Source organism: Ahaetulla prasina, chromosome 7, assembly GCF_028640845.1.
Source record: "Ahaetulla prasina isolate Xishuangbanna chromosome 7, ASM2864084v1, whole genome shotgun sequence".
In the NCBI taxonomy this organism is placed as follows: Eukaryota; Metazoa; Chordata; class Lepidosauria; order Squamata; family Colubridae; genus Ahaetulla; species Ahaetulla prasina.
In genome coordinates this window covers 3306040-3331550 of record NC_080545.1, presented here as the reverse complement: position 1 = coordinate 3331550, position 25511 = coordinate 3306040, and the positions used below count along the sequence as shown (strand labels likewise).

Below are 25511 nucleotides of genomic sequence, written 5' to 3'. Positions count from 1 at the left end.
CTTCTGCCGTCCAGATATTTCCAGAATATTTTGTGACTTAAACAAGATTAAGAGATCGTACTGAATAATAGTAATAAAATATCCTTTAATATACAGCGTGGCTGGTCCAGTTATTAAAGTTCTTTAACTAATTATGCATTTGCTTTCCTAAAGTTATCACTGACTTGCCATGAGATCATCGAAGAAGTGCAAGGTATAAAACTTGGGCCTTTGTACATTTTAACACTTTTTAAAAAAAATACCACCTGGTCTCAAAATATCTCACTGGGTGCACAGAGAATTTTGAAAACTGGTGTACTGCATTGTGTAACAACTATAGGTTTAGATGTTCTTCAAAACCAACTCTACGTAATGTCTACTGCACTGGCGTAAAGTCCTTGACTTTACAACCGCTAGAATTTCCGTTGCTAAGCAAGCTGATGTTTAAGCCCCAAATTTGATCTTTTCCTCCCCCCCCCCCCGTTGTTAAATGAATTACTTAACGGTTGTTAAGTGGAACTGGTTTCCCGCACCTGACTTTACTCGTTGTCGGAGACCCGGGCTGGGAAGCATCGTGCTTGAAAACCTCACTAAATAACAAGGCCGTTCGATCCGTTGGCTCTTTTATTGGCAATGGAAATTTTATTCAAAAAATAGTACAGCAGCAAAAATACCGAGCAAATAAATAAATAAACAGAACTGTTTTGTCATTTCCATACAAGCGATGGCCTTCATCCAAAACATGAAAATACTGTAACAAATAGAATAAATGTGCATGAATTAATGCCTTAAAAAAACAAACCAGCTGGAATACAAAAGTAATACTTTTGTGATATATCTATATCTATGTCTATATCTATCTATCTATCTATCTATCTATCTATCTATCTATCTATCTATCTATCTATCTATCCATCCATCCATCCATCCATCCATCTATCATCTCTCTCTCTCTCTCTCACTATCTATCTATAGCTCTCTCTATGTATCTATATCTAGATATCTAGATATACATATATATAGATAGATAGATATCACAGAGCTATTCGATAATGTATTTAATAAAATACGGCACAGAGCTATTCGATAATGGAAAATAAATCAGAATACAGGGTTGTTATGTACAAAAACAATTAAGGCCTAATTCACATTATATAAAGCACACTGGGAATTTTGTTCGACACGGAGAGTCTGCAAGAGGAAATAAGAGAAGGAAATTGTCTGGGTGACTCCGTCAAGGCGCAAAGTTGAACTGCCAGCGAGTGAACCTAACCAATCTTCTCATAGATGGGAGCAAATATAAATGTTGCTCAAAGACTAATCCATCCGACAGACATGCTGTTGAGATCTATCAACTCACACGAATTATTTTGTACTTAATGGCTGCATTTGTAGCCTTCGGCTGAGCTACATGTGTGTCACCATCTTTTGAAGGCTACAAAACACTAGAAGACTGGCCTTCATCATGGATGGTCTTATCTCCTTTAAAGGCAGGGACAACGTGGTCAACTTTAAGACTTGTGGAGGTCGACTCCCAGAATTCCCCAGCAGGAAGCAGGGCGTGGCTGGCTGGGGAATTCTGTGAGTAGAGGTCCGCAGGTCTTAAAAGTGACCAAGGTTGGTCTACCTACCCTAACTTAGACTAAGGATCTATAAATATCACCCCAAGACTTAACAATTCTTCTCCTTTAAAAACAAAATAGAACGAAAGGTTTTTGTTGATATTTTTCCCTTCCGTCCTTTTGGTTCTATTCTCATTAAAGATGACATACACAATGGAGAAGCAATAAAAAATGTGAAGTCCCCTCTTTTCCTGCCTGAGCAGTGGGTTGGATTAGAAGACCTCCAAGGTCCCTTTCCAACTCCGTTATTCTATTCTATTCCCCACTGGGCTCATCATACCTGCACAATTCATTTTCTTGCATATCTTTTGAAGTGGCTAGCTTATCGAATGCAATGCCAGACTGCAGACGTCATAATATTTGGATGGGAAGAATTGGGGTTCGTAGGAAAATTATCAGGAAAGGGCAAGGAATGAGGTAGGATGAGTTAGGCTGTACCCTAAAAAGGAAGTTAATCGCTCCATAGAGCAGGGTTTTCCATTATTGGAACCACCTTTATATCTCTTTGAGGACTTTTTAATTTCCCAGGACTAAAGACGGAGTAAGCGATTTAATCCGCACTTTTTAGAACTTCATATTGTAGCTTAAGACAATTCTGTTACCAGCTGAACTAAACTTAACTCGCTGAAGACCTTGGAAGGAAATATTCAAATGTTGGCAGATGGTTAATTTCACAGCGAAGGACAAAATCTTTACGGAGCAGGCTTGGAGAAGTGTTGTAGGAGGCCAAGTTAAAGATCAGTGCAATTCAACTTTTGCGATGAGTTCTTTAGCTCATGCTTTGTACTTTGCACTGGATGAAATAACTACTTGAATGAACGTGAAGCCAATAACGGTGGCATTTCAACATCCCTGGTCCCAAAGGATCCTTTTTTTTGGGTGGAGCAAATCTTGGCTGAAGGTAAAAATTCACGCCGTCTCCATCTTAGCACTTTCCAGAAACATGGACCAACGGTTAGCTGACCGCTAAGTTCTGGAAATTGAAACCTTACACATCTGGGGACTGTAAACACTGAAGTCTGCACATCTGGAGACGGCTATTACAGAGGTTCTAGGGCTGAGTGGAAAATGTGCAGGCAGTTAAATATCTCATAAATGTACTACAATGCCTTTGCGGATTGGACGTTGCCGAAGAAAATTCATTTGGCAAGCCAGTTGTCCTTTCAGCTTGTCCATCAACATCAACCAACTATTATTATTATTATTATTTTCACGATGTCAAATCCTGTTTTTGTTACAATTCCAGGCAAGGATAGATTACATTTCTCTCATGGAGATTTTGACCAGCAAAATCCAGAATATCAAGGAAAGGAAAGGGGAAGTATTTATGAAGAGTTTTTTTAAAATTTTATTTTATTGGGGGAATCAATAAATCATTCTCCTTTACTAAAACAAAACTTTTGACAAAGTTGTGCAGTGTGTGTACGTACACACACGCTGCTGTTTTCGGCTGGAGTTGGGCACTGCAAGAGATATGAGTCAAGATATTTTGAATTCTTTGTCTGTTTTCACCTTCTTAGGAGAATGGGGATTATCTTACAATTGGAGTCACCTTGTTTTTCAGGTAAATGTGTTGTCACCCCAAAGAAAACAAGATCATTTCCTTCATCACTCTATTGTCAGAAAAAAGGAACACAATTAATAAGGCCTGAATTCTGATTTTATGGTGTTATCAAAATGAATATCAGGTTCCGAATAATTGTGAGACATTTCCAAAATATTCAGCAACGCAGCAACGTTCCTGAAATGCTCAAAATATATTCCTGCGTTCTGTTAGTGACATAATACTTCAAACGGTCAGAAATCTAACTGCTAATATAACTTGAAATGTGTGATTTATGTGCTTCTTATTCCTATCGTTCTGGGGACATGCAATCTTCCGCTGTAAAACCTATTCTATTATTTTGGGGAGTAATTGGGTGACGAGCTACGTTAAGAAATAAATGTGCTTTTATTTAAACAAATGACCATTTCTTCAAGAACCATTTTTTTTGTATTATCATCACATTCGGGACTGAAATAATTTTGCAAACAGTTATAGAAATATATATGCATATATATTTAGATATATATTATATACTTCTTTCTATAGGCAAGGCATAAGGGTGGAGCTGACCAGCTACTTCATAGCTCATGGCCTGAGCATTTTTCATCCATTCTATGTACATCTGAAACCATCCTGGACTGACAGACCTGGTTTTGCAAAATAATCATCACCATAATAAACTAAAATAGGGTGTTATGCAGTTGGCTAACTACCATACACGGGTGTTTCTGGCTCAACAAATTGTAAAGTGGCACAAATCTACATTATAATGGATGATTGTGTCTTTCCTGGCTATGATACAAGAACACTGTAGTGGTAAAAATCATCATCATAAAAATAAACGGTGAGAAATTCCTTTGGCAAGACACTGGACTGAAGACGGAGCATTTTGTTCCTTGACAGGCGTATTCATTATGGCAAAATATCTCAAATATAAACTTCTGTATCATAAAACGCTATTTAACTAGGAGATCTTCAAATGCTAATCCTTACACTGTGGAGTTTCGGGCCTGGGGACCTTTAAGTGGGAAAGTCCATTGGCTATTAAAAAAAGGAAGGGGGAGAAGAAAAAAAATACCACAATGGCTGTAACACAAGAAAACCCACCACAACACAAAACTTTCTTTCTTTCTTTTAAGCTTCAGCACGTTTGGACATTGTGACACTCTTTGCGGTGACAAAACACCACATGGCTTTGATCGTCCCGCACATTCATTCAGACCTGTGCAGATTCTCTCTCTCTCTCTCTCTCTCTTATGCAACTACACACATACACAAACACTTCTCACGCTGCATCATTATGGGGCAAAACCCAAGTTCTACCTGACTTAAAATGGGACTTTATCCAACTTTTTGTCCTTCAACTCCCTTTCAAAAGGTGGATGGTTGACGGACACCTTACAGGAGCAGGAACAATTATGAAACATACTAAAGCTTGCAACCTAGTAGTAGCTGGAGGATGTTACATGTTTGCTTTCTTTTCTTTAATATTTAGGGTCCCTCACTCCGAGTTGCATCTTCATCACCACATCCCCAACGAGTAACAGGTTGGGGAAGATCTACCAAGCTCTTTATCAACACACGGTGTAAACGATGCTACATAGGAGTGAAGAAGGACAAACGTAATTCAAAATGGTGTCTTTAGGAACAGCCATGGGTGGGAGAGTAAGACAGGCCTGCTCTAAAGCAAGACCTGCGACTAGAAACGAGATGCCCGCATTCACACGTCATAAACGAGTCCCTAGTAATCCAACGGCATAGAGCAGAGCTGGGAAAACGATGGCCCTTTGATGGCCTCTGGACTTCAACTCCCAGGATTCCCAAGACAGCCACGAAGGACTTCAACTCCCAGGATTCCCGAGACAGCCACGAGGGACTTCAACTCCCAGAATTCCTAAGAGAGAGAGATAGAGTGATGCTGGCTCAAGAATTCTGGGAGTTGAAGTCCACATGTCATCAAAGGGCCATCATTTCTCCACATACCCCTGGCATAGAGAGTGAGCATTTTTTGGGGAGGGCTCTGATCCGCCACGGATGCCTGCTAAGAAATATTTATGCTTCAGAAATAGCAATAATAATATTGTTGTTGTTGTTGTTTTTTTTAAAAAAAAGCAAAACAAAGAAAGCTATTTTGACATGGCTGTTCGGGCAGCAATGGCCACCACCGCTGTGTTTTGTCCTTCTTCGTATAATCAGCGTCCCAGCGTGAGACTCCACGTTTGTCGCCGATCGGATTAAAAAACAGGCAATGAAATGCCCCCCTCTAAGTTTTCGACTGCCGGATTTGGTGTGTGTGTGGTGGTGGGGTCTTCTTCCGTCACCGGTCACGGGGAGGAGAAGAAGAAAACCCGGCAGGAGGGAACGGGCCGTGGTCCTTGGTTACCTTCGAAGGTCCTCTCGAGAAGAACGGGTGGGCCGTTATACGTAAATGCCCTCGGGGTTAAAACCGGAGGAGAGCGGGTTCTGCAAGATCCGAAGGTTGCTGGGAAGCTGCCGTGAGGAACTCGGGCGTTTGAGGGAGCTGGTTTGAAAGACGGGTTCTGCGGGAGAAGAACCAGGTTAGCGGGAAGTCTTCGAACACGGCTACCTTAACACATAGTCATGGTGAACCTTTTTTCCCCTCGGGTGCCGAAAGCACGTGTGCGCGTGCGATGGCACGCGCGCACATGCCAACAGCCATAATGCAATGTCCCCTGCAGGCCCCGCCCCTGCACATGCATGCACGCTCCCCCTGCCCCCGCGCACACGACCCCCACATGCTCCCCCCCCCCGTGACCCCCATTTTGGTGCTAGCAGGGCTCCCGGGAGCTGCCTAAAACCAAAAATGGGTGTGTGGGGTGTGTTTTGAACCCCCCCTCACACACTCTGTTTTTGTGTTAGCAGGCCTCCCTGAAGCCTCCTGGAACCAAAACTGGGGCGCGGGGGGCACCGCACCCCACCCCCACTCCCCAGGCATGCGAGCGGATCTCCAGGCAGAGACCCAAAAATCAGGTGGCTGACAGGAGGTGCGCAGGCATACACAGTGGAACTGCATGCTAACCAATGTGCCACCATTGTCCTTCCTTCCTTCCTTCCTTCCCTCATCTTTCCTTCCTTCCCTCATCCTTCCTTCTCTCATCCTTCCTTCCTTCCTTTCCTTCTTTCCTTCCCTCCCTCATCCATCCTTCCTTCCTTCCCTCATCCTTCCTTATCTCATCCTTCCTTCCTTCCTTCCTTCCTTCCCTCCCTCATCCTTCCTTCCTTCCTTCCTTCCTTCCTTCCTTCCTTCCTTCCTTCCTTCCTTCCTTCCTTCCTTCCTTCCTTCCTTCCTTCCATCCTTCCTATAGCCCTTAGACTTATATATCACTTCACCGTGCTTTTACAGCCCACTCTAAGCGGTTTGCAGAGTCAGCCTATTGCCCCCAACAATCTGGGTCCTCATTTGACCGACCTTTGGAAGGATGGAAGTCTGAGTCAACCTTGTCTTGTCTCCCTATCTTGTCTCCCTACCCGTAATGCAATCCAACCTTGGCAAGTCTTCCTTGCTTGCGTGCAAATCAGTTGTGCACCTGCCAACATCTACCCAAGTTTTCCTGCCCAACCCTCAAAAGACCAAAAGTGAACTTTCAACGCATCCCCCTTAGGATCTGTTTCTAGAGAGGGGTGGGCAGGAGGACGTGTGGTCATCTCAACGGTACCTTTCTCGAGCTCTGGGTGGGAGGTCTCCAATTCCACGGGTTCAGCCGGAAGGACTGTGACTTTCGTCCCCGTCTGCTGGATGAACTGTTGGAGGTTGACTTGACGCAGTTCTTTCGTCAGCTGCTCCAGTTCTTGTTCTCTTTCCTGAGAAGGGGAAGAAAGAGAAACGGATTCAGGAACTGCAACAGAGTTGGAAGGGACCCTGGAGGTCATCCAGTTGTTGTGGTCTGCCAGCAGCCTGCGGAGCTGGCAACGGAGCCGGATAGCGATGAGTCTGAGGAAGAGCGTGGGCCAGTCCTGGAGGCTGGGGAAGGCCTGGATGAGGGCTCTGCTTTGGAGGCTGAGGTGGGGCCATGGCTATCGGGGAATGAGGTGTGAACTCCAGAGCCTCCAGAGACTGATAGTAGTGAGTCAGAGGAACAGGAGGAGCCTGTTCCTAATGCACGCATGAGAAGAGCTGCCAGAAGGCAAGAGCAGCTAAAGCAAAGAGGATGACTCAGGAGTAGGGCCAAGAGATGATTGGCCCCTCCCATAAGGCTTAAAAGACCAGCAACAGCGTTTGGGCTCTTTTCCAGAAAACAACATTGATAGCTTGGTCTTGTTGCATTTGTTTTGTATCGGTGTCTTCTGAACTTTTGCAAGAAAGGCCTTTGGCAGTTTGCCTAATTGGACCAAGGTTTGCGATAGGACTGAGGAATTTGTGTTGGGAGGAATTTGCTTTAATTTAGTTGAACTACGCTGAGAATGAAGTAATTCTCAGCTGTTCGAATAAACTTTGTTTTTACACTGACTGAGTTTCCTGCTACCTACTTGGCACAACACCAGTCCTGCCCCTTGCTCTCGCAGGAGACTATTTCTGATAAGAGGGCTGTCCAGTCTTTTCTTAAAGGCCTCCACAATTTTCTGAAGGCAATTTTGTTCCACTGATTTATTATTCTCGCTGTTAGGAACGATTCAACCGGAGAGTTCTGAAGGTTGCTGAATGATTTTAAGAGAAATGAAAATAGCTGGCTTTCCAAGATAAATCAGGGGTAATTTTCCATTCTAGCTCCACCCAAAACACCAAAGGAAAGTTATTCCATGACTTTGGCGGCTTCCATCAACTAAACGCGATCTCGTTCAAGCCACCCGGTTCTCTTTAGCAAACTGTAGAGTAGACCGTTCTGTTCTGACCTGGCTCCCAAACACGACAAACCCTCTGAAGTGAACACAAAATATTCCTTTATTAGGAGCGCTGGCAGCCCCAGAAAAAAGTTTTGCTCTCACTGTAGGCTAACAAGTCTGTCTGGCAGGGAGATGAAGAGTTGTCTGCCACACCTATTCATCTCCGTCCTCTGCCTTTTATCCCCAGAGCAAGGGTGGGGCTTCGCTAGCAGCGGTGGCTCTTCCGTCTCAAGGACTGGCCCACAGATTTCCACTGCTCTCCTCTCCTCTGCTTTCTGCACAACCATGCATCAGGCACTGGACCCAGCTGTTCTTCCTCTTCCTTCCTCTTCTTTCCCCCTTTACATTTTTTCTCTCACTTTCCCCTTTCCTCCCTTATTTTCCCCTGATCTCCATTTCTATTTCTATTTCTCTCACCGTTGGGGATGTATTACTTGGAAACTTGACAATAAACTAATAAAATACTCAAAGACAAAAAATAACGGATCCCACCTGTAACCGCTTGGCCGCCTGTCCGAGAGACCTCTCCACGGCTTTGAGTCCGTTTTCCAGCCGGAGGCTTTGTTGGCCGTGGAGATCGAGTTCTCCTCGGACTTTGTCGATCTTCTCTCGGACTTCTTCTTCGTTGACTTGAGCCTCCTGGACCTCCCGCTGCAACTTCTCCGCCTCCAGGCCGCTTTCCATGTGGCGGATCTGGGCCACGTAGTCCCTCAGCCGGCTTTCGCAGTCCGCGATCCTCTGACGGGTCTCCTGGAACTGCTCCTTCAGCTGCTTCTCGTTCTCCTGCTCGATCTGGAGCTCGTTCTCCCAGAACTCCTCTTCTTCGATCTCCACCTCGTTCCTCTTGAGCTTCTGTTCCAACTTGAGGATTTCGTCCTCCAGGCTGAAGCTGGACTTCTGCTCCCAGTATCGGATCTCGGCCTCGTTCGAGTCCAGCTGTTTGTCCACCGACTGCAGCTTCTCCGTCTGGAGACGGATAAGCTTTTTCAACTCGTCCGTCGTGGCCTTGCAATGGAGGACTTTTTGCTTGAACTCGGACTCTTTGCTCTTCCCGAAAATGTCCATCAATCCTTTGGCCCCGCCGGTGAACGTCAACGATTTGCGTTTCGGCTCCCTCCGTTTGATCGACTTGTCGTTCTGAGGGCGGAGTTTGGCCAAGGGAGGCAGGCTTTGCCGGTACAAAGTCCTTTCCGGGATCCGAGCTACGCTGTCCGAGGTCGGCCGCTCGCTAAGCGACGGCCCGGTACGTCGTAAGACGAGCTGCACGTCGCTGGCGTGTTGCCCCCATTTGTTCAAAGAAATGATCGGGTTTTCGTGAGGCGCTAAATGCCTCTCCGTATCCCGCCATTTTTCGATCAGGGTGTACCTCCCCGTACGACCTATCAAAAGAGAAATAAGAAGTAAGGAGATGGACAAACAGGAAGTTCCTCGATTTACGGCGGTTCATTTAGTGTCAGTTCAAAGTTACAACGGCACTGAAAAAAGTGTTCATTTACGACGGTTTTTCACACTTAACGACCATCGCAGCATCTCCCATGCTCACATGATTTAGATTCGCCTGACATCTGATTCACATTTACGACGGACACAATGTGCCGGGGTCACATGATCCCCTCTTGTGACCTTTTGAGAAGCAATGTCGATGAGGAAGCTGGATTCGTTTAACAACCGTGTCACTAATGGAAAAACTGCAGTGATTCACTTAACAAATATGGCAAGAAAAGTCATAAAAGGAGGAAAAACTCACTTAACAAATTCCTCACTTAGCAATGGAAATTTTGGGCTCAATTGTGGTCGTACGTTGAGGACTTCCTGTAAGAGCATGGACATACAGGTGGTTCTCCACTTATGACAGTTCATTTAGTGACCATTCGAAGAAAAAGTGACCCATGACTGTTTTTCACACTTAGTGACCGTTGCAGCATCCCGGCGGTCACTTGATCAAAATTCAGGTGCTTGGCAACTGACTCATTCTTATGACCGTCATGCGATCCACTTTCACGACCTTCTGCTTGGCAAAGTCAATGGGGAAACCAGATTCACTTAACAACGGAGTTACTAAGTTAACAACTACAGTGATTCACTTAACAACTGTGGCAAGAAAGGCCATAAAACGGAGCAAACTTCACTTAACAAATGTCTCACACAGCAACAGAAATTTTGGGCTTCTAAGTCGAGGACTAATTGTCCCTGCAATGACAGGAAAGAACCAGCAGAGGGCAGAATCTCACCACAAGAGCACCAGACTCAAATTTTAAAAGTTGCTACATAATCAAACTATTTACTACACTGGAAAATTAGTGCATTGATAACTTAATGGAAACCACATTAGCACCACCACTTTGCAAACTAACAAGCCACGTCGACCCGAGTATGGATGAGGCACGAAAATATATATAAAAATAATCACTTTCTTAACATCGACAAATTATTTAATGCGCTGGGAAAGCAGTTTGTGATCATTTAACCCGAATCTACATCCGCGCCGACCTTCTGCAAACTAACAAGCCGTCTTTACACAAAGTCTAGATGGGGCATGTCTAAAATTCACTCCGTGACTCTAAAACTACTGCAGTGGTAAAGTAAGTTTTTGACAATTAAACTGGATTTTTTTAAAAAATTAGTTTAAATTGAATGAAACGTTTAAATTTAAAAAAAAAAAACCCACCTAGGAAGGGGAAGGAAACAAAGGAGAATCAGGCTTGCAGGATTCTTTAATAGTCTCTATTAATAAAGGTATTTTTAATCTTTGTTGGAGCTTATTCCTTGATCCGGTCTACGCAGCGTGGCGCACAAAGGGTTAGTAATTCTGAGCTACCTACAATGATGGCAGCAGCATTAAAACAATCCGGATACCCCTACGCAGGGGTGAAATGCAAAAATTTGTTACTACCGGTTCTGTGGGCGTGACTTGGTGGGGGTGGGGTAATGTGACTGGGTGGGGGTGGCCAACTTTTTTTTTTTTTTACTTTTAAAAGCATTTTTTCTACAACTTCTTGACCGAAGAGGTTGTTAAAAAATGCTTTTAAAAGCCTCTGGTGATCAGGCAACTCAGCTGGGATTGTCAGAGGAGCCTTTTAAAAGCATTTTTTTACAACCTCTTCGGCTGAAGAGGTTGTTGAAAAAATGCTTTTAAAAGGTCCTGATGATCCCAGCTGAGCCGGGCGATCATCAGAAGCTTTTTTTTTTTTTTACTTTTAAAAGCATTTTTTTCGGCTGACGTCTTACAGATGTCTCATTACCCAACTAGGTAACATTATCCGTTTGGGTGGTGTACAGTTCATTCTACACCGATGATGTTACCTAGTTCGGTCAGGGCACAATTAATGGTCTAACCCAGGGGTATCAAACTCAATTTCATTGAGGGCCACATCAGGGTTGTGTTTGACCTTGGGGGCCCAGGGTGGGCATGGCCAGCTCGATGTCACTCGTGTCGAGGGGCGCCTATGGCGGCCCAAGCGCTCTGCCAGTGAAAATGGGCTCCCAAAGTCTGATTTTGGCTGTGATGGTCTCCGGCAACTATTGTGGTGCGCCAGCAGCCCACAGTCCTGGCGATGGGGTCAGACAGTGAGGAGACTGGGGAGGACAATGGGCCAGTCCTGGAGTCAGGGGAAGGCCCGGATGAGGGCTCTGCATCGAAGGCAAAGATGGGGCCAGGGCCATCTGGGAGCGATGCGCCGACTCCGGAGCCTCCAGAGGCAGAAGCAGAGAGGCAGATGAACAGGAGGAACGAAGAGCTGCCAGAAGGCAAGAGCAGCTGAAGCAAAAAGGACGACTCGGGAGTAAGGCCAGGAGATGATTGGCCCCTCCCATAAGGCTTAAAAGAGTAGCAACGAGCTGTTGGGTTCTTGATAGAAAAGCAACATTGATTCCATTGCTTCTTGTCAGCGTCTCTTGAACTTTGTGGGGGTTTTGCTGAGAAAAGCCTTTGGCAGGTTGCCAAACACATCAAAGGTTGGTGATAAAGCCGAGGAATTGTTTATGAAGAATTTTGTTTTGGATTTTTGTTTTGTTTTGTTTTGTTTTAATAAAATAAGTTTGTTGAGGACTGAACTGTGTTTAGTAATCACTGCTTGGGCCTCGGTCACAACAGTAACCCCAGTGCAAATGGAGCACCACGGGCCGGTCCTTCGCTATTTCCAGGGTGGCCCTGTGGGCCAGATCTAAGAACCCCGCGGCCCGGCTCCAGCCCCTAGGCCTTGAGTTTGACACCCTTGTTCTAACAGAATGAATGATAACCCCTTCCCACTCACCTCCAACTATAAACATCGGGCGCGTAAACTCACCTATAGCCTGGGCAAGCGCTATAACCACTTCCTGGCACGTTGTAACTTCCGTGACTCCGCAAACAATCCTTTGGACTCCGTCGACCCAAACTTTCAGCTCCATGGTTCTCTGGATCACCTGATGGCCATGCATACAATTTTCAGGATGTCATGTTCACAGCTACGTGCGGTAGTGCCAACATATTGTGGCCATTATTATCTGGAAAAGACAAAGGAGGAAAAGGCTGTAATTTAAAATTACGTTCACAATAGTATTTCAGGGATTTAAGTTCTGCAATCCGAGATAAACCTCCAATTGGCCTTGAAGGCCCTCTAAAAAGGATGCAAATGACCAGCTGTCTCCCAAGGAGTAGAAATCCTTCCATTCCCCACTATCTTGTCAGAGCTGAAGAAGCTTCTTGGATGAGAAGCGAAACGTCTTCAAAGAAAAAAAACAAAACAGAAAGTCCAGTTGCCTTCCGAAAAAGCAACCAATTTTGGGATACTTTTTTTTAGAAATACATTTTAGCCACAGGAATTCAATTTCTGGATGGCGATGACTCACTGCCTAATAATTGTCTGTCTGCGCATGTCGTAAGATGTGCTAGATTTAAAAGATAATAATGTCTGACAATGGAGTGACTCCATCAGATGTTTCGGCTGCTGATGAAAATGGCAGGTTGCATTTTTTCGTCCGGTTTGAGTACTCTCTACTAATTCCTTTCGCACAGGGCTCTTGAAAAGGGGACAAGCAAATCTTAATTTATTTTATTTTTATATCTTATTGTGGGAACACATTTCTTAACCCAAGTGGGGGGGGGAGAATCACAATCTATTATGTAATTCATGTATTAACCCATTAGGAGTATGCCACCTACTCCCTAAAATTTTACAAAACTGAGTTTCCCGACAATAAAATCGTAAGAACGCATCAAAAAGCATCTACATCACATTCGTATCATCTCTAGTCCTTGTTGCGTGCCCACACTCACAAAACTGCAACGGCGAAGAAATTTGGAAAAATCGAATAGCACCGAAATTTCACCACGGATTTACTCTTGTTTTACAATCTTGTCTCCTACAACTAGTTTTGCACGGAAAACATTCTTTTATATGTGTGTTCCTGCTTTAGTGGCCAAGTTTGCTTCCAAGTGAGTAGATAAACATGCACATTTCTATTACTCAGTTCACATACAGGTGGTCCTCGACCTACGACCACAGCTCAGCTCCAAATGTCCGTTGCTAAGCGAAACAGTTCTTTAGGGAGTTTTCCCCTGTTTTACGACCTTTCTTGCCACGATTGTTAAGTGACTCACCGCGGGTGTCAAGTTAGCGACAGGGTTTCTAAGCGAATCCAGCTTCCCCCATTGACTTTGCTCATCGGAAGGTCACAAAAGAGGGTATGTAACCCCGGGACATGGTGACCCGTCATAAATATGAGTCAGTTGTCGAATGTCTGAATTTGGATCATATGACCACAGGGATGCGCCGCAATGGTCGTTAGTGTGAAAAACTTCACGTCGCCTTTTTCACTGTTGTTGTAACTTTGAACGGTCACTAAATAAAACAGTTGTTAAGTCGAGGACTACCAGTATTAAATAAATATCGTTTTAAACTGTAGGAAAACTAGCGTGTTGATGACCTAAAGCAGTTTCAGCACGTATGACCGTTACCAGATTGGAAACCGTTATCCACAGCCCTCATTCACACCTGCGGCATATTTCTGTGGAAGTTACAAGTTTCAAAATGGTATTTTATATTATATTTATATTTATTTTATATTTTTTTTATATTTATTTGCATTTATATCCCGCCCTTCTCCGAAGACTCAGGGTGGCTTACACTATGTCAAGCAATAGTCTTCATCCATTTGTATATTATATACAAAGTCAACTTATTGCCCCCCCAACAATCTGGCTCCTCATTTTACCTACCTTATAAAGGATGGAAGGCTGAGTCAACCTTGGGCCTGGTGGGACTAGAACCTGCAGTAATTGCAGGCAGCTGCTGTTAATAACAGACTGTCTTACCAGTCTGAGCCACAGAGGCTTATATTCAGGAACAGTATAACAGTGTCACGTTATAGGCAGCTACTGCACCGCCTCAATCCCTCGTAAATAGAAAATATTTATGGGGATTGAGAAAAAAAAAGGGAAATATATTTCTTTTATTCTGAATTGTACCAGCAAAATGGCGGCTGAATCTCGAGAGTATCAAGGAACAAACCTTCCACGTTAAAGCCGTTAACTAAATAAAATAATCTCCTCACTGGGAGGAAACAGATGTTTTAACCAAAGGAACACTGTCGTTTCCTCAAATCTCAGTGTTTTTCCTTGCACTGTTCGATCTACGCTGTTTATTTCCCATTCTCTCTGTCTGTCTCTTGCTTGTTCCTTCATTCTCTGTCTTTGTCTTTCTCTCTCTTTCTCGTTCTTTCTTTCTCATTCTTTTTCTCGTTCCCTCTGTTTCTCTCTCATTCTCTCATTCCGTTTCTCTCTCTCCATCTCTCTCTCTCTCTCCTGTCTCTGTCTGTCTTTCTCTCTCTTTTCCTTCTGACCAATGTGTACAAAAAGACTTAGTTTTCCCACCATTCCTTGCGTTACAAAAGTTCATTTAGTGACCGTTCAAAGTAACATCCGTGAAAAAAGTGACGTATCAACATTTTTCACGCTTACGACCATTGCAGTCACATGGTTGAAATTCAGACGCTTGGCAACAGGTTCATATCTATGATGGTCGCAGAGCCCCACAATTGGACTCGCTTGCGGTCATAAGTTGAGGACTCCCTGTCCTATTATCAGCTGTTCCATGTCGTTTGTTTTTCGATGGATTCAAAAGTTTCACGGAGCTCGTCGCCCTGATGATAACCGTGGCTTTTACCATCAAGTTATTTCCAGGGGAAAAGGAAAAATTAACGGGACAGGTGGCCCATTTAATTCTATTCCTTCACATGCCACTCTTCGGCTTAAAGTCTTAGCAGCACCAAGGGTTCGAAGCCTACCAGCTTAATCCAGGATGAACAAGAGATGGATGGAGGGTTAGAATAAGGTTGCACTTTTCCAGGACAACTGAAGAAGTATTAAGTGATGTGCTGAATTCTGAAGAACTCAGAAATTCTTCAGAACAAAAGAATATTCTGAGCGTAAATGAATCAAGAATGAAGCAGTTTGTTGTGACCTAGGCTTCCTGAGTCATTAAAACACAGAAGTAGTCCCAAAAAACTCTTTCCTTGCAACAGCTGTGAATTATTACTACTACTACTTGTATTATTACTACTTGGCAAAGCCCCGCGGAGTCCAGAATCAAACAGAGATGCCGACTGGGAACAGAATTAACAACGTTGCTTTCCTGCAAAGGGCCCATGTGCCTTTGCTTCTCTTTTAAGCCCTATGGAAGGGGCCAATCATCTCCAGGCCTTACTCCAGAGTCGTCCCTTTTGTTTTAACTGTTCTTGCCTTCTGGCAGCTCTGCACATGCGTGCACCAGCAACAGGCTCCTCCTGTTCCTCTGCCTCTCTGCTGTCCGCCTCTGGAGGCTCCGGAGTTCATGCATCGCTCCCAGATGGCTCTGGCCCCACCTCTGCCTCCGACTCAGAGCCCTCGTCCGGGTCTTCCCCAGACTCCAGGACTGGACCATGTTCCTCCCCAGCCTCCTCACTGTCCAACTCCGCTGCCAGCTCCACAGGCTGCTGGAGGACCACAACACAGATGCAGGTTGGACTACTAAGAGAAAGTTTTGAGTTTCTAAATGTCTGTGGAGATTCTTAGTCATCCAGGCCATGGTTGTCCCAAAGGTGCTTTTCCAAAAGGCAACTGGCCTTTGTTGTTTCCTTGAAGACATTTCGCTTCCCGTCGAAGAAGCTTCTTCAGTTCTAACTTCTAACTCAAAATTCATTGCTAAGAAGCAACTTTGCCTTAAGTCTTCTTGGTGCTTACTACTGCTAGGCGCAATTCACCATGGAAGTGGGAGAGAACAACACATGACGAAAGGACTTTGGTCATCATTCAACCCTTGAAAGGTGGATTTCTCCCATTGCTGGAATTTATGGTGTGTATAAGGACTGGGGAAATCAACCGGTAGTTGGTCTCCTTCAAGCATTGCCATTATTGGCAGCTCAGGGTTGTACTGTGGGGTCCTTGGTACTCTCTGAGCTTGGTGGTTTTCTTGCAGACGTTTCATGACCCAAACTAGGTAACATCATCAGTGCTAGAAGGGAGGAGGAGGAGGAGGAGGAGGAGGACGACGACTGTGGGGTCCTTGGTGCTCTCTGAGCTTGGTGGTTTTCTTGCAGACGTTTCATGACCCAACAAGGTAACATCATCCGTGATAGACGGGAGGGGGGTTTGCAGAGATGAGAAGGAAGAGAAGGAGGAAGAGGTAGAGGAGGAGGAGGAGGAGGAGGAGGAGGAGGAGGACTGAGGGGTCCTTGGTATTCTCTGAGCTTGGTGGTTTTCTTGCAGACGTTTCTGGTCCCAACTAGGTAATGTCATCAGTGCTGGAAGGGAGTGGGGCTTGTGGAGAGGAGGACAGGGGAGATGGGAGGAGGAGGAGGAGGAGGAGGAGGAGGAGGAGGAGGAGGAGGAGGAGGAGGACTGTAGGGTCCTTGGTGCTCTCTGAGCTTGGTGGTTTTCTTGTAGATGTATCATGATCCAACAAGTAACATCATCAGTGATAGACGGGAGTGGGGTTTGCAGAGGTGAGGAGGAGGAGGAGGAGGAGGAAAAGGAGGAGGAGGAGGAGGAGGAGGAGATGGAGGACTGTGGGGATTTTATCTGAGCTTGGTGGTTTTCTTGCAGACGTTTCATGACCCATACTAGGTAACATCATCAGTGCTAGAAGGGAGGAGGAGGAGGAGGGGGTGGGAGGAAGACTATGACTGTGGGGTCATTGGTATCTTCTGAGCTTGGTGGTTTTCTTGCAGACGTTTCATGACCCAAACTAGGTAACATCATCAGTGCTAGAAGGGAATTGGCTTTGCAGAGAGGAGGAGAAGGAGGAGGAGGAGGAGGACTGTAGGGTCCTTAGTGCTCTCTGAGCTTGGTGGTTTTCTTGCAGACATTACATTACCCAACTAGGGAACGTTATCAGTGCTACAAGGAAATGGGGTTTGAGGAGTTGAGGAGGAGGAGGAGGGAAAGAGGAAGAAGGGGAAGAAGGGGAAGGGAAGAAGAGGAGGAGGAGGAGAAGGAGAAGGAGGGGAAGAGGAAGAGGAAGAAGAGGAAGAAGGAGGAGGAGGAGGAGAAGGGAAGATGGGGAAGAAGAGGAAGAAGAAGAGAAGAAGGGAAGGGAAGGAAGGAGAAGGAGAAGGAGAAGGAGAAGGAGGAGAAGGAGAAGGAGGGGAAGAGGAAGAGGAAGAAGAGGAAGAAGGAGGAGGAGGAGGAGAAGGGAAGATGGGGAAGAAGAGGAAGAAGAAAGAGAAGAAGGGGAAGGGGAAGGAGAAGAAGCATGGAGTCCTTGGTACTCTTTGGGCTTGGTGCTTTTCTTGTAAACGTTTCATGACCCAACTGAGTCACATCATCAGAGCTAGGAGGGAGGGGAATTGCTCTCTGTTTATATAATCCAACTGCCTTCTCACACTGGTGATATTACCTAGTTGGGTCATGAAACGCCTGCGAGAAAACCACCAAGCTCAGAGAGCACCAAGGACCCTACAATCCTCTTCATCCCACTCATCTCCTCCTCCTCCTCCTCCTCCAATACCACTCCCTTCTAGCACTGATGAGGTGACCTAGCTGGGTCATGAAACGTCTACAAGAAACCCACCAAGCTCAAGAGAGAGAGCACCAAGGTCTCCGCCACGAAGTAAAACACACAACAAAGCCACCTTCTGAATCCGCTCCATCCCAATTCACCCGTGAGGAAATAAAAAGACCTTCACACCACCACGAGCCCATCTTCAGAGCCGCGTTTATTTCTGCACTCTGTTGGATATTAAAAAGATTTCACCCCATGTCTGGATAAATGGCACCACCTTTGTTTACGCAACAATGGCGTTCGGAGCTCGTAGACCCTTGCTGGACTTCTTCCTCTTTCTGGAAGAGGTAGCGGGCGATTTCTTCGGACAGGCCGTCTCCTGAGTCAGAACCCCTCCAAACAGAGACTGGAGTTCGGAATCGTCTCTGACCGCTTGGTGCAAATGGCCGGGAGCGATTCGACGCCGGCAGGCCCCCATCGCGATGTTTCCGGCAATGTCCACCAGGTCGTACGTCAGGTACTGAAGCACGGCGGCCATGTAGACGGAGGCTCCTGAGCCGATGCGCTCGGCGTAATCGCCTTTCCGAAGGAATCGGTCGATCCGGCTGACTGGGAATATCAACCCTGCCCGACAAGACCGGGACGTTTTTGGCTTCCTCCGTCCTCTTCTATAGGATGGTTCTGGTTCTAGATCTTCAAAGCTATCCGTATCACATTGATCGTCAGACATAGTCTACTCCTGCTTGGTACCCCACCTTGAGGTCTTTCCCTCCACTGTGACTGTTTTGGGTTGTTTTGCTGCTCTGCGGCCCTTCTCCAGGTGGTCTCTTTTTCTTTTGAGTCTGATTTTACCCTTCTGCCGTCTTGTCTCCTTTTGATCTTCCAGCCTTTGGATTTTCCTGGCCTTCCAGGTTAAGCTATCATTTGGAGGGCTAGCAGGAGAAAAAAAAATCCACGCATAATTTCTCAGATCCCTTTTTATGACATCATTAAGGACCAGCAAGAAGGATGCTGATAGGCTGGAGTGCAGCAAATAGGATGCCCGGGGCATTGTTACCCAGGCTGAAGAGAGAGAGATAAGAGAGAGAGAGATAAGAGAGAGAGATCCTGGCTTGATGACATTGAGTTGAGTTGAAATCTCCCTCCCTCTTTGCTTCCTTTGCCTCGCCAACAATTTCTGGCTTTTGGAAATATCGCGATTGTCAACATCAACAGAGGTGCAAACAAAAAATCTGGACATTAAAACAAGCCACCATGAAGCATCCACCGTATCACATTTGGAGTTTGACGCCCCAGCAGTCAAAAAAGTCAACACAATCCTAGGTTTGCCTTAAGAGTCTCAAGATTGCATGAAGTTCTACTACAGCTTTATAAAACCTTGGTAAGACCACACACTTGGAATCCTACATCCAGTTTTGGTAACCACAATATTAAAAAAAATGTCGAGACTCTGGAAAGAATGCAGAGAAGAGCAACGAAGATGATTAGGGGTCTGGAGCAGTGGTGAAATTCAATTTTTTTTTACTACCGGTTCTGTGGCCGTGGCTGGGTAGACGTGGTATGGCTTGGTGGGCGTGGCAGGGGAAGGATACTGCAAAATCTACATTCCCACCTCACTCCAGGGGAAGGATATTGCAAAATCCCCATTCCCACCCCACTCTGGGGCCAGCCAGAGGTGGTATTTGCTGGTTCTCCGAACTACTCAAAATTTCTGCTACCGGTTCTCCAGAACCTGTCAGAACCTGTTGGATTTCACCCGTGGCTCGGAGGCTAAAACGTATGAAGAACGGTTGCAGGAATTGGGTATGTCTGTCTAGTGAAAAGAAGGACTAGGGGAGACATGAGAGTAGTGTTCCAATATTTGAGGGGCTACTGCAAAGAGGAGAGGATCAACCTATTCTCTGAAGGCAGGATGGAAACTCATCAAGGAGAGAAGCAACCTAGAACCTAAGGAGAAATTTCCTGACAGTTGGAACAATTAACCAGTGGAATAACTTGCCACCAGAAGTTGTAGGTACTCCATCACTGGAGGCTTTCAAGAAGAAACTGGACAATCATTTATCTGAAATGGTATAAGGTCTCCTGCCTTATACTCCTTCCAAAGTGAGAATCATACAACCATGCGGCTGGAAAGGACCTCAGAGGTCTTCTAGTCAACCCCCTGCCCAAGGTAGAAGATCCTCATATCTTCCCAGCTGGTTTTTTTTTTTTTCTTACTAGACCTCTTTCAGTTGTTAGCATCTTCAGAAATGTAAACCGCCCAAGGAAATGGAAAACTACTAACGGCGCATGAAACTTTTTAGACATCCCGAAATACGTAAAACGTTTTGTGGAAGGATGGAAGTTTCGAAACCAAAAGAAAATACTGAAATACAAACACCCCATCTGCATTAGAAGGGGGAAAAAAATAACAAAAGTTATATTTTGCGAGCCAGGTTTACAAACGAGGGCGGATTGTTAAACAAGATTATTTATCCACAGTGTATCGTAACTCTTATGTATATACATATAAAAATGCCAAAAAAAAAAAAGTTTTTGAAATTTTAGAAGCAGGAACTGGATGGAAAACATTTGTTCTGCATTTGGGATGTTCTGTTCCAAAAAAAACAACAAAAAAAACCCCGCTAATGAACACATCTGTTTTCCTTCAAAAAATAAGTAATTTAACTCTTCTTTCACTGATGCCAAACATATTTCTCTGCATTTTTTTTTTATTTTGGCCAAAGTTGATCCAAAATGCAAATGCTGAGAGGACAAGGTTAGCCTGGAAAAAAAAAGACCGAGTGCAGACTTCAACACATTGTGGTTCTTTGTATGACAACAGCTGGGTAATTACTGTTTAAATTTAGGTTTAATACAAATAAGGGCACTTTTAACAGAGAGCGCAATAAATATACCCAGGTTTTTTGGTAGGGGAATGGAAGAAATAAGTGATTAATTATGGCCCCCTTTCCTTCTCTGACCTTTTTTTTTCCAACTACAACAGCAAAAATTTTCACTAGTGCGGTGTTTTCTGATTTGTAGAAGAGGTAAATTTTGTGTTTTAAAAGGATATCTTCTACCAATGTTGCATGCCTCACATTTTTTTTTAAACAGTCAGGCATTCCCCCTACATCTCTCATTATCCTTAGCTAGAGATTATGGGAACTTTACAGTTTAACAGCGTTAGAAGGGACCTTGGAGGTCATCTAGTCCAACCCCCTGCTCACGCAGGAGACCTGGACTAGGGATTCGAACCGCCGACCTTTCTGATCAACAAACTGAGCGGTTTAGCCACTCAGCCACCCAGGGAGCCGAATTCCAGTGGTGATATCCAATTTTTTTTTTTTTTACTAACGGTTCTATGGGTGGGCGTGACTTGCTGGGTCTGGTAGGGAAAGGATACTGCAAAATCCCCATTCGCACCCCACTCCTGGACGAAGGATATTGCAAAATCCCCATTCCCACTCCACTTCTGGATGAAGGATATTGCAAAATCCCCATTCCCACCCCACTCCTGGGGGAATGATACTGCAAAATCTCCATTCCCACCCCACTCCTGGGGAAAGGATATGCAAAATCTCCATTCCCACCCCACTCCTGGGGAAAGGATATGCAAAATCTCCATTCCCACCCCACTCCTGGGGAAAGGATACTGCAAGATCTCCATTCCCACCCCACTCCTGAGGGAAGGATCCTGTAAAATCCCCATTTCCACCCTACTCCTGGGGGAAGAATACTGCAAAATCTCCATTCCCACCCCTCTCCAGAGGAAGGATATTGCAAAATCTCCATTCCCACCCCACTCCAGGGGAAGGATCCTGTAAAATCCCCATTCCCACCCGTCTCCAGAGGAAGGATACTGCAAAATCCCCATTCCCACCCCACTCCTGGGGGAAGGATACTGCAAAATCCCTACTCCCACCCCACTCCAGAATGCTGGCTGGAATGTGAACTAGTAACCTTGTTAGTGAAGATGGCTAAAATCTCCATCAACAATGAAGGTACGGTGCCTCTGTCTTTCAAGCTGACTAGCAAACAGCACATTTTTTCTATCCAGACGTGCAAGTATATGTCAAATTCTTCACCCAGTATTTGTTCTAGTGCAAAACTACATCAGCAATGCCTAAACTAAATGCACAACCATCGGTCACCTCCCCAAAGACGTTTTTTAACACGCTAAAGCCAAAAGTCTAACAGAGGTTCGAAACCGACCACAAACTACATTTGGATCACTGACTAAAACGTCAAGCGAAGCAGAGAAGAAAGGTATTTAAAAAAATAAAAATAAAATCCAGCGAGGGATGCTTCATTGAAGTAAGCTGGAAAAGGGTGAATTTTTTTAACACGGGCAGCAGCGTTCAACAACAACGGAGCCCAAAATTTCAACACACTTAAGTCTATCAAAGAGCACAAAAAATGAGCCACCACCATGAAGGCGAACCTATGGCAAAGGTGCTTGAGGTGGCATGCGGAGCCATCTTTCTGGGCACGCAAACTGTCGCCCAACTCACCTGTAGCTGCGCATGTGCGCATGCTCCAGCTCGTATCCGGGCCTCTGGTGCGCATGAATGCAATTCAGGGGACCCAGCTGACCTTCGGAGCTCTCGGGCATGCGCGCACATTTGCACATGCGTGCACATTTGCACATGCACTTGAGTACTTGCACACAGCACGTGCATGCATAGATGGCATTTGCACGTGTGCATTGCATGCGAAAAAGCATGTGCTTGTGCAGATGGTGCCCTTGCCTGCTCAGCACACGAGGGGAGCCTTGCAAAACCTGCGCACATGCACAGATGGTGCAGTTGCATGCACAGCGCAAGGGGGAGGAGCCACGGGTTGGCATAGATAACACACACGCACACCAAGCATGTACTATTTGGCACTCAGTGAGTAAAAGGTTGGCTACCACTGAGCTAGGAGTTTCTAAATCTTGTGAGTGTGATGATGCTACATATTTTCATATTTGGTGGACTTGCAAGAAAATCAAGGCCTTTTGGATAAGAATTTGGTGGATTATTCAAAATGTCTTGAAGAAGAAGATAAAAGTTCCTGCCACAATTTTTCATTTTGGGAATTATAACGGATTGTACAGTGACTGAGACTAAATTGATTCTGAATTTAATAACAGCAGCAATGCTGTTGATTGGACAATATTGGAAGAAAAAAAGAATTACCTACAATAGAAGAATGGATATTGAAAGTTACTAACTTGGCTGAGATGGCTAAAATCTCAGCCTTTTTGAAAGACAATACGCAGGAAAGATATTTAATTGAATGGAAAAAATGGATTGATTATATACAAAATAGATATCAGATTAAGAGATATCAGATTGCCTTTGAATAATAAGGATGTATTATCTTAGAATGTTATGGGGGAGGTTAGGAAATGAAAAGGCTCGGATGAGGTTAATTGGGTTGGAAAGGAAAATTTTATTCTATGTTTGGCTTATGTGCAATAATACCTTGTGATTGACCCAGGAAGCCGGGGGGGGGGGGGGGGGGATGGATGGGGTGAAGGGAGGGGCGAAGGGGGGGGTTGAGGGGGGAGGGGGGGGAAAGGGGGAAAAATGTTTGTTTGTTTTCTAAAACTTTTTCAATTAAAAAAAAAGATATATTTTTTTTTGGTCCTGTTTCACTGGAATTGGGGAGTGCACTGGGGGTTTTCCGACAATGAAGCCCCAAATTTCTATTGTTAAACGAGACATCTGTGAAGTGAATTGTGCTCCATTCAACGACCTTTCTTGCCAGGGTTGTTAAGCGAATCAATGCACTCGATAACTCAGTAATGCGGCTATTAAGCGAATCCGGCTTCCCCATCGATGTTGCTCGTCGGAAAGGTCGCAAAAGGGAGATCACGCGACCTTGGGACACAGCAACCGTCGTTAAGTATGAACCGGTCTGCCTAGCGGCTGAATTTGGTGACCGTGGGGATGCTGCAGAGGTCGTAAGTGCGAAAAATGGTCGTAAGTCGCTTTTCTCAGCGCCGTTACAACTTTGAACGGACGCTAAACGAACTGTTGTAAGTCGAGGACTATTTATGTTAACCTATTTTTTTAGAGCATTTGGTCGACTTTTGATGCGTTTCTGGAAAGAAACAATTGCAATCTGGGTACTTCTAAATCATGGTAGGCCTTGAACCGGCATCATGTTGGCATACAATTGAGTCCGTAAATTATTCAATCTCGCTTGGATAGGAAAAAAATATTAAGCATCAGCCTTTGAGGGCCTGGGTTCAAACTAGACAGCTCTCACACGGAGTCTTCTTAACAAGATTTATTGAGCTGAAAGTGATATAGAGATAGGAGGATGTCAAGAGCTCAGCTGTTTCCACTACAGTGGATTTATCTCTTCGGATGCAAAAGGGGAGATTTTTAAATAAGGTTTTTTTTTTCCAGAAAGAAGATGTCCATTTATTTTATTTATTTACTTTTTATTTATTTATTTTGTCAAACACAACTATATATAAGTATAAGCATGAAATAACCATACAAATTGAATACAACCAAAGGGAACTTTAGGACCGGGACGGTAGGCATGCTTGTGCTCTTATACACACCCCTTACAGACCTCTTAGGAATGGGGTGAGGTCAACAGTAGGTATTTACATAAATACGTTGTCGTTTAACAACCCCATAATCCCTTGCGGGCCAGAATCTGGGCAACTGAATGGAGCTAGCAGAGTGTTTACTGGCCGGATGCCCTTCCTGTCGCCAATGGGGGAGTTTTGTGCAGCAGATAATATTCTCATGGTGCCCAGAGAGAGAAATATCTGCCTCTACCTAGGATCGAACTCATAGCCTCCTGATTGTGAGGTGAGAGCTCCCCCTTTAGGCCACCGCACCACATTTTACATAAATATCTCCTGATTATTATCTTTTAAACAAATCGAGAACCAATCCTGACATCAAATACACTTAAGAGTAAAAGGGAGTCCTGATTGTATTCGCATAAAGTTTGAGAAAACTTTCTTGGTACAGAAAGCTTTTGACAAAAGCTACAGAATCTCTAAGAAGGGCAATAATAAGATGTCCTCAACTTAAAACCGTTCCTTTAGTGACTGTTTGGAGTTACGGTGACTTTTATTTTTATTTTTTTATTATTTTTTTATTTATTTTTGTCACAACAGTATATATAGGCACAAGCATGAAATAACTATACGATGTATAAGCATATATATGAGCGTAAGTATGTAATAACTATATTAATTGGATATAATGAAAGGAAACAATAGGACAGGAACGGTAGGCACGCTGGTGCTCTTATGCAGGCCCCTTTATTTTATTTTATTTTATTTATTAAACTTTTATACCGCCCTTATCCCTGTTTTTCAGACTTACAACCGTTACAGCATTCCCCATGGTCACGTGATCAAAATTCAGACACTTGGTAACGGGCTCGCACTTATGACGGTCACCGTGTCCTGGGGTCATCATGTGAGTCCCCTTTTACATTGTTAGTAACTTAACAATGGCAGTGATTCACTTAACAACAGTGGCATAAAAGGTCATAAAATGGAGCAAAACGCACTTAACCAATGTCTCGCTTATAACAGAAATGTTGAACTCTACTGTGGTCGTA

At 44.6% G+C, this 25511-nt stretch overlaps 2 protein-coding genes across 5 annotated transcripts in view; both read right to left on the bottom strand.

Annotated features, from left to right (window-relative positions):
• Positions 1-599: 599 nt before the first annotated feature.
• Positions 600-25511, bottom strand: part of RASSF8 (Ras association domain family member 8) — a 94443-nt gene continuing 69531 nt past the window's right edge. For all 4 annotated transcript variants that reach the window (XM_058189629.1, XM_058189628.1, XM_058189631.1 and 1 more), the window contains 4 exons: positions 12276-12474; positions 8482-9368; positions 6825-6969; positions 600-5687 (listed from right to left, as the gene is read on the bottom strand). In XM_058189629.1, the coding sequence (XP_058045612.1) occupies positions 5566-5687; positions 6825-6969; positions 8482-9368; positions 12276-12408 (1287 nt within the window). In that variant the 5' untranslated portion in view covers positions 12409-12474 and the 3' untranslated portion in view covers positions 600-5565. The remainder of the gene's footprint in view (positions 5688-6824; positions 6970-8481; positions 9369-12275; positions 12475-25511) is intronic.
• On the bottom strand, positions 18135-19382 carry LOC131201626 (histone H2A-beta, sperm-like). The gene has a single exon (XM_058189634.1). The coding sequence runs from the start codon at positions 18676-18678 to the stop codon at positions 18232-18234; it is 447 nt and encodes a 148-aa protein (XP_058045617.1). The 5' UTR covers positions 18679-19382; the 3' UTR covers positions 18135-18231.